The sequence below is a fragment of the Cynocephalus volans genome, chromosome 4 (assembly GCF_027409185.1).
Source record: "Cynocephalus volans isolate mCynVol1 chromosome 4, mCynVol1.pri, whole genome shotgun sequence".
NCBI lineage: Eukaryota > Metazoa > Chordata > Mammalia > Dermoptera > Cynocephalidae > Cynocephalus > Cynocephalus volans.
The window spans coordinates 161716167-161725057 of NC_084463.1; the positions used below are offsets into that span (position 1 = coordinate 161716167).

The following is an 8891-nucleotide window of genomic DNA, read 5'->3' on the forward strand; positions in this document are numbered from 1 at the left end:
AGGAGTTTAGCAGAGGAGCCTGAAGTAGCCCCTGGGATTTGTTTCTGTTGAGGTGCAAGTCCCCAAGAGATAAGAGATATTTCTGATGGAAGAGATGAGCAATACAGCCAAGCCCCAGTATCCACGGCCCCCACTCACCCTGCCCATTCTCTCACCCCTGGGGAGAGGAAGAACACAGGATTTTGAATCAGAAGACCTGAGTTCTACTCCTACCTGTGGCACCAGTTCAGAACCTGGGCAAGTTACTTTGCTTGGCTGAGCCTCAGTTTATAGCTCTAAGATGCAGCATGAAGACCCCTGCTTCCTAGGGTATGAATATCTGTCCTAGGAGGCTACTATCAGTACAGGTCCTCCTTCCCTGGGGTCTGAAGACAGAAGTTGTGAGTAGGTGACAAAAGATGTTTATTCAGGCTTGATCCCTTGGTACAGCCATATGTGTAAAAATATATAATTTAAAGTCAGGAAAATATTAATCAGGTTGATATAACCTCCCTTCCTCCCCTTTGGCACAGTATCTCCAACTGGTCCCTTTCCCAGATTCTTCCTTCAAAATCTGAAATCTTAAGAGTGTGGGGGGCAGGGGTCACTTCTTAGCAGCTTCTGCCTGGGCTGCCAAATCTGCCTCTTTCTGAGCAGCCAAGAACTCGGCTCTCTCCCTCTGGAAAGCTGCCAGCTCTTCTGAACTGAGGCTGCAAGTGAAGAAAGACAGACAGTTGGTGAGTGGCTGGTCACTGGTGGGAGCTTACAACGGCCCGTGTCACTGTCTCAGAGCCCAGCTTGCCTAGCTCCTTTTCTTTTCCTTGACTTTCCAGCCTCCATACCTTTCCTCATCTGTTTCCTCTGCCAGGAATGCCACCCCACAATCCCCACCAGCCTCTGCATTTTACTCCCTATTAAAACCCTCCTCATCCTTTGAGGCCTCAGCTATACCCCAGTCCAGATTAACTGCCCCTTCCTCTATGCCCAAAACAATTTGTACAATGAAGTCATGGAGCTATGCACATGTGCCTCCCCTAGAGCAGGGATCAGATTTACTCATCTCTGTGTTCCCAGTAAAAGTGAAGATTTGGAGGGCTGGCCCATGGCTCACTTGGGAGAACGTGGTGCTGACAACACTAAGTTAGCTCACTTGGGTGAGCGTGGTGCTGACAACACCAAGTCAAGGGTTAAGATCCCCTTACCAGTCATCCTTTAAAAAAAAAAAGCAAAGATTTGGGAAGAGTCAAGTCCATCTCTGCTCCATGCTTAAACCCACTCCTCCTGGGAAACAACCAACTGTCAGCCCTGGTGTGGGATGTGACACAAGCAGCAAGAAAGCAGTAGAGGGCTCAGTGCTGTCCTTGTTCCTCCTGTTGTCTGGGCCAGACGACCTCCCACCCAACCTCCTATCTCAAGGAACAATGCCTGAGGTCATCTCAAGCCCCATTTGGGGGGCCTTTGTTGACCTTGGCATCAACTCCGAACTTGAGACAGCTCAAAAGGTTCTTCCTGACTGCTCCCTTCCTCATACCACTTCCCACTCTGCCTCTAGAACTATCTACCCAGACCATACTGAACTTCTTGGCTTCACTTTCTCATCTTCCAGTCTTCACAGGGATCTTTCTACTTCTTGGAACATTTGTCCCCAGTCCTTGACCTCCTTTTCCAGATTTCTGCTAGATGTAACCTCCCCCATAAAGCTCTCACTGACACACCAAGCAAAATCAGGAGCCCTCCTTCCTCTCTGCTCTCAAGATACCCATAGTTCTTTTATCAACACCGACCATCACAAAGTCTAATGCTCCATTTATGAATCTGCCTCCACCTCTGGACTGTGAGCTCCTCCAGAGCGGGCACGACTGCCTCATTCCTGGATGTATCCGATGTCCAGAACAATGTCTCATACGTGATAGCTGCTTAATAAGCATATTCCAGGCTGGCCAGTTAGCTCACTTGGCTAGAGTGTGGTGTTATAACACTAAGGTCAAGGGTTCAGATCCCCTTACCAGCCAACCACCAAAAAAAAAAAAGCCAAAAAACAAAAACCTGTATTCCAAATGAATGAATGAGACCTCCCACCCCTACCCCATCCCTAAGAATCTAAGATCCTTTGACTCAAAAGCTGACTCTCCCTCTATAATGGGTCCTCTCAGCTTTACCCCAGAGTCAAGAGCTTTCTGGGCCTTCTCACACTTCACCTCCCAGGACACTCACTCCTTCACCACACGAATGCCCAGGGAACGGGCAGAGCCTATGATGGAGCGGACAACAGAGGACAGGGGTACATCCTGCAGAGTGAAGGCTTCATCCTGAGCTTTGACGCAGGCGATCTCATACACGTGCTTCAAGGTCACCAGGCCGGCCACCTCCTTCCCTGGGGGAGAGGAACAAGAAGCTCTTTGGGTGCTACCGCTGCCTTCCAGAGCCCCCAGAATCTCAGGTGCCCACCCTGACCCTCACCTGTCTGCCGGGCCCCCTTCTCGATCCCAGCAGCTGCCTTGAGGAAGTAGGAAACAGTGGGTTGTCCGATCTTGATTTCAAACGTCCTGTCAGGCTGAAAAGAAAAGAGACACAGAATATCTCTTCCTGCCGCCCCAGCTCAAGGAACTTCTAACGTCCTGTCCCCGCTTCCCTAGACTCACCTTCCTATGGTGTCCCTCTAACAGACCACAAAACCACAAGGAAAACTAAATCTGCAGCAAACATTCCCGTCACCTTTACTCCAGGCCCAGCTCTGCTCTGGAAGCCCAAGTGAGATGGTGGCAAAGGGAGGAACTGCCACATGGCAGGACGGGGTGGGCTCGGAAAGGATCCGGCCTCGTCTTCACTGTGTAAACGGGGAAGGAGAAGCCCAGCAAAGCAAGAGACTTGCGCCATGTCAAGAGCACGGGCGCAGCCCCAGGTGACCAGTCCCAGGGCCAAGCGAGAATGGGGGGGATGCGAAGGAACCCGGGGATCAGAGTCCGGACTCCGCACCTTCACGAAAATCTTGGTCGGCAGAGGGATGCCTTCTTTGATGTCCTTCGTCCTCTCGTTGAACTCCTTGCAGAACTGGTTGATGGAAACGCCTCGCTGCGAGGCAAGCGTAGGGGTCAGTGTCGGGAGGAGGCGCCGCCGCTGCTGCTTCGTCTCCCCGCCCGGGTTCAGCTGCCCCTCCGTGTGCCAGGCAACTCGGCCGCTGGGTGCCACCGACCCTCAGCCTACCGAGAACGGGCTGAGGAAGGGACCCGAGCACAGCCGAGCTTCGAACCGACGCCTCCCCGGCTCCGGAGCCCGCCCCTCCGCCCGCTCACGACCTTCCCACCCGCAGGCGCTGTCACGCCGGGTTCCAGCCGCGGCCGCACCTGACCCAGCAGGGGGCCTAGTGGGGGCCCGGACATGGCCTGGCCTGCCCGCACGATGGTCCGGATCACGCCGCCGACCTCGGGCTTCCTGAGGGCCCGAGTGGTCCGGCTGAACTTCGACATGATGCGGGGCTCCCGGCCTTCGTTCACCTCAGGACAACAGCAGGAGCGACGCTCCGGGAGCCGCCATCTTGGGCCAGAGGTCGAGGGGCCTCCCGTCAGGCTAGGGCAGGGGAAGCCAACAAATAGCCAACTTGTTTCAATCGTACCGCTCGCCAAGTAGTAAGACGAGGAGGCTGAGAGAAAGAAGAAAAAAAACTTTTAACTTGCTTTCTGCAGTTAAGGGAAGACCCGAACGGCCTCAGTACACATATTCCTCCGGGAGCGCGCACAGGCAGGACCTCAGACAGCTAAACAGGAGAATGGGACCTTGGTGTCCGCACAGCATTGTGGGTATGGTAGTTTTGACCCTTGTGTGAGTCCTGCAGCTCGCTGTGCGCTGGGGCGCCATCTGCTGGAAGTGGTGATAATCCTAGAGTTTGAAATAAACCTGGAGCCTGGTACTGGGAGTGAGTCTACTTGCTCTGGTCGCTTTGCTCTCTGAGTTTCTGTCTCCTCACCGGTACCATGGGGATTAAAATTGTTGTGAGGATTAAGTTAGCACAGTGGTTTAGATCAATGCCTGGCACCTAGTAAGCATGTGCTGTTACTGTACAATGAAGACAAAACCTTCACAGGGCTGTTGTGAGCTTATCAGGCCCAGAATATTGATACATCATCTGTGAGCAATAAAATAAGTCAACATCTTATTGTATCATTTAATTTTGTTTCTGAGCACTTGCTATATGCCAGGCATTGTGCTAACCACTTTAAGGGCATTGTTATCTCATTTGACTTTCACAATGGCAAGAGGTAAATACTTTTATTGTATCTCTTTCACAAATGAGAAAGTTGAGGCACAAAGAGGGCCAAAAACACCTAGCCTGTAAGTGTCAGGGCTGGGAAACAAATATTGGGGTTGTTGGATTCTAGACCTTGTTCTGTTAGCTACAACTCTATACTACCTCGTTTAGTAAAATGAGAGAATCCATGTAAAACCCTACTGTAAATTGTGAGACACATATAAAATTTTTATTATGGATTCTTGTTGGACTCCCACTAATTAAATGTGATTGTCCCTCTCTCTGAAGTCCGTCAAGGCCTTTATAACACTCAACTTCACTTGCCTTATCAGGACTCTGGAACCAAGCTGGCTCTTTGATTTAGTAGCTGTAAAACCTTGGGCTAAACCATCAACCTTCCTGTGCTTCAGTAAAATGGAGCTAATTAGTACCTATCTCACAGGAAATTAGTTAATTCAGGTAAAGCACATAGAAGAGGACCTGGCCTGAGCAAGCCAGTCTGGGTTTGATTTATCTCTGTGTGCCCCACAGTGCCAGCCTTTATTTACAAATAAAGAAATAAATCCTTCCTGAAAAAGAATCAAGAAGTTAACCAGCACAGCAAGTGACCGAGGTGCAGCCTGGGGCAAACTGTGCTGAGGGGTGCAATTTTCACTTGCTGTCAATGGAAGAACAGTTTTGATTATTCTGGCTTTTAGAGATTACAAGGAAGCAACTCCACCAGGTCCATTGGAAATGTGTGAAGTCAGAGTGAGGTTGTGTGTGAGTCTCAGTGGCAATGGTAAAGATGAGGCTGGATGGGTGGGTGGGGGATATATTGGGCAGGCCTTGTCAGCCCTGCTAAGAACTGACAGCTGTTGAAGGGTGCTGAGCATTTGCATCATATTTGCATTTTGAAAAGGTCACTCTAGCTTGGATATGTAAGAGTGCTCAGAGGAGGGCAGGGGTGGATGCAGGGAGACCCATTAGGCCAGAGCAGGAAGAAGGTAGAGAGATGATGGTGGCTTGGACCAGGGAAGAGGAGGGACCAATTCAAGAGATATCTAGATAATAGGATTTATTTTATTCAACAAATGCTTGTGCAGAGGGCTGGCCCGTGGCTCACTTGGGAGAGTGTGGTGCTGATGGCACCAAGGCCATGGGTTTGGATCCCTATATAGGGATGGCCGGTTAGATCACTTGGGAGAGCGTGGTGCTGACAACACCAAGTCAAGGGTTAGGATCCCCTTACCGGTCATCTTTTTAAAAAAAAATGCTTTTGCAGTATGAACTGTGTCTATCTTTATGAATAGTAACTCATTTAACCTCATCAGTATTCTACAAGGTATAGGTGCTATAATTATTCCCACTTTACAGATAAGGAAACTGAAGTACAGAGAGGTTAAGTCACTCATCCACCATTACACTGCTAGAAAATGGCATATTCAGAATTTGAATCCAGACCATCTGACTCTAGGATCCATGCACTTAACTATTGCCTAGGTTGCTTGGAAAATCAACAGAATTTAGTGCTTGGTAGGTGTATTAGTCCATTTCTGTTGCTTATAACATAAATACTTGGAACTGGGTACTTTGTAAGAAAACAAAATTTATTGCTTACACTTTTGGGGGCTGGGAAAACCAAAACCCAGGGAACACATCTGGTGAGAGCTATTTTTGGTGGTGGCTTTACAGCAATGCAGCGGTCTCACAAGGCAGAAAATGGCAGAGCAGAGAGAGAGAGAGAGCTCCTCATGCACTCTCCTTTTAAAGTCCTTAGAACCACACCTGTGACTGCCATTATTAAACCATTCACTATGGTATAGTCCTAAGAATTTAATCACCTCTTCAAGGCCCTACCTTTTGCTTACCATAAAAGCATTTCCCACCCAACAGTTACAATGAGGATTAAGCTTCGATGACTTAAAACTTGGGGGACACAATTCAACCCATATCAGTGGGTAATTTGCTGGTGGAGAGGGAGAGGGACAGCAAGGGAGATGCCAGGGATTCTGGCATGGACAGCTTGGGCAGAAGATGGTAATCTCTTCCATTCTTAGTGTTGGGAACCAGGAAGCTGCAGGTTTACATAGAAGGTGATGAGTTGGGTTTGGGAGTGTCACTGTGACACCCCGGTAGAGGGTCTGGTCTGGGAGAGAAGCCTGGGCTACAGACAGAAATGCTGGCATCTGTAGCATAGAGCCCAGTAGTTCTTGAGGCCGGGGCCAGGAGTGAGAATGCATAATGTCGGGGCCCAAGGAAAACTTCACCCCTAAAGTTTCATTAATAAAAATCAAGTCTGGAGCAATAAGAAGAAAAGGCATACAAGGGGCCTGCCTTGGGCCCTGAGTCTTGGAGCCAGGGACTGGACCGCCTCCCACAAACACTGCCATCGCCACCACCAACTAGGAAAGGAGCATGCCAAAAACAGCACCTCCATGTGGGTGGCCCACCACAGCCACTGCAATAACCATGGCTGCTGTGAAAGTGGAGAGATGCCACAACCACCGTGCAGATGGTCCGCCAGCCACTGGAGTGCATTGACACAAGGAGAGTCACCAGCAGAGACCAAAGAAAAGAAGAGGATGTCTCTCTCCACAAAGCTCTTTCCAGAGTGACAGAAGAAGCATCTGCTCTGTGATAATATTGGGGGACCTGTACACACCTCTCAGCATTGGACAGATCATCTAGGCAACTAATCATCAGAGTGACCGTTACTCTTTCAGAAGAAGAGAAGAAATCCAGGGTAGTTAGAGGGGGGAGGGGGAGGGAAAGGGGAGAGATTGGACAAGGGGCATAAAGGGGCATATATTGTTACGATTTGTAACAATATACATGCTAATGATATTGATCTGATCAACATATGTCAACATTGAACCCGAAAAATATGTATAATCAATTATGATTCAATACAAATTAAAAATAAAAATAAATTAAAATCAAAATAATTAATTAATTAATTTTTTAAACAGTAGAAAGGCATAACTAGTTTTATTACTTAACATGCTGGGAGAAAGCAAAGCGTGGGGGAGTCACTAGAGAGTAATGTCCCAATTTTCCCCTGGGGTATGGAGCTTATATACCCATCTCCATAGCAAAAGGGGAGATGGGGGCTGGAGAAGCAAATGATTCTTAGGGGGGTGCCCTGGGCCTGGAGAACATACAGTGGCCTGGGACAAAGTCTATTCACAAAGCACACAATGACTGGTCAATGATTTTCTTTAAAATACTGAATGGGACCAAAATATAAGACAATATTCTGTGATAAAAGTTAGTCCAGGTGTGTTGACAGACTCCAGTCTTCCTTCCTATGCTATGAGTTAAAGAAAATTCAGGGACAGGACTAGAGGTAATTGTCTTCTTTGGCGGATCAGGACTTTAGGCGCAGAAGGGAACAGCTTCGTCCCGTGCTTTGGAGAGTGACAGAGAATTGAGGAACAGGAGGGGGTGGGGGGGAGGTCAGAGAGGCCTTGAGGCTGCTGCTTTATTCCAGCCTGTCAAAGCACCATTTTGGGGGGGGAGATAACAGCTTTTTGCCTCCCAACACCAGGGTGGGGAGAAGAGATGAGAAGTCAGCATTTAAAGAGTGAAGAGAGGAGAGGAAAGAGTGAGCAAACCAGGAAGGAGGAGCCACAGAGTTATAAGGGAGCCGCGCGAGCCAGGCTGCCCTGAAGCTGTGGGGGAATGTTTGGAGACAGGGTCTTTAAAGAGGTGAGTTAAAACGAGGCCAGTTAGGGTAGCCCTGATCCAACCTGACTGATGTACTTATCAGAAGAGGAAATGTGGACACACAGAGAGACACTAGGGCACAGAGGAAAGACCATGTGAAGACACACGGAGAAGACGCCATCTGCAAGCCAAGGAAAGAGGCCCCAGAAGAAACAGTCCCACCAACATCTTGATCTCAGATTTCCAGCCTCCAGAACGGTGAGAAAATACATTTCTGTTGCTGAAGCCACCCAGGCCGTGGTGCTTTGTCACAGTAACCTGAGCAGACTCGTGCAGTGCCCTTCACTGCAGTATGGCACCGACTGTGCCTGCATCTCCCAGAGGATGTACCTCATTGGTCTGCAACTGCCTCTTCACTCGTTTATTTTACCTCTCTCCCGAGATCAGGGCTCTTTCCAAACTAGGGCTGTGACCTACCAATGGGTTATGAAATTGATTTGATGAGTTCACGTGCGAACACAGGGGCCTGATTAGAATAGGGACTGCACAAAGGGCAAAAGGCTTAAATGCACAGGATCAGAACTGTACGTGCTGAAAACAGCACACGCTGAAAACAGCAAAGATGTCCTGATTGTTTAGTAGGGAACATTGAGATCATTTTTTGCCCTGTTCACACACTCCTTCCTGTATTTCTTTTGATACTATACTTAGTTACATAACCAAGGTCTTGACATTACTATAAAAGATGAGACAAGTCCGAGCTTGGGCCTGCACCTACTGTCCCCTTTCTTGTGGCAGTTAGCTTGTGGTAGTCCCTCTGGGCTCTGAGTAATCCTTGCATCTCTGTCACTGAGAGGATAGCGACAGTTTCAACCAGGCTTTTAATGAAATAGAACGGAACAGAATAGAAAACAGCAGAGTGCATCACATAAAGATATGAACTGTCTCATGAACCTTGTTTCCTTGTGTATATGTCTGTATGTGTGTGTAGTGAACCACAGTGTAAAATGTATTTCTT

General features: G+C 48.6%; 1 protein-coding gene across 2 annotated transcripts; it reads right to left on the reverse strand.

The window, feature by feature from the left end:
• Positions 1-385: 385 nt before the first annotated feature.
• MRPL11 (mitochondrial ribosomal protein L11) lies at positions 386-3528 on the reverse strand. Of its 2 annotated transcripts, none has more exons than XM_063095431.1 (5): positions 3402-3528; positions 2956-3051; positions 2440-2533; positions 2194-2353; positions 386-689 (listed from the first exon to the last, which is right to left on the reverse strand). In XM_063095431.1, the coding sequence occupies exons 1-5, from the start codon at positions 3444-3446 to the stop codon at positions 584-586; spliced, it is 501 nt and encodes a 166-aa protein (XP_062951501.1). In that variant the 5' UTR covers positions 3447-3528; the 3' UTR covers positions 386-583. The 2 variants fall into 2 exon arrangements, with proteins under 2 accessions (XP_062951501.1, XP_062951500.1); XM_063095430.1 differs by having other exon boundaries at positions 3324-3528.
• Positions 3529-8891: the final 5363 nt, after the last annotated feature.

What these genes read in the sequence shown, in the direction of transcription:
- MRPL11 (XM_063095430.1), bottom strand. Translation starts at nt 3,446, where the DNA reads ATGTCGAAGTTCAGCCGGACCACTCGGGCCCTCAGGAAGCCCGAGGTC. An exon ending in TAGGCCCCCTGCTGGGTCAG is followed by an intron (nt 3,052 to 3,323) that starts GTGCGGCCGCGG and finishes CTTGCCTCGCAG; the next exon opens with CGAGGCGTTTCCATCAACCA. An exon ending in CGACCAAGATTTTCGTGAAG is followed by an intron (nt 2,534 to 2,955) that starts GTGCGGAGTCCG and finishes TTTTCTTTTCAG; the next exon opens with CCTGACAGGACGTTTGAAAT.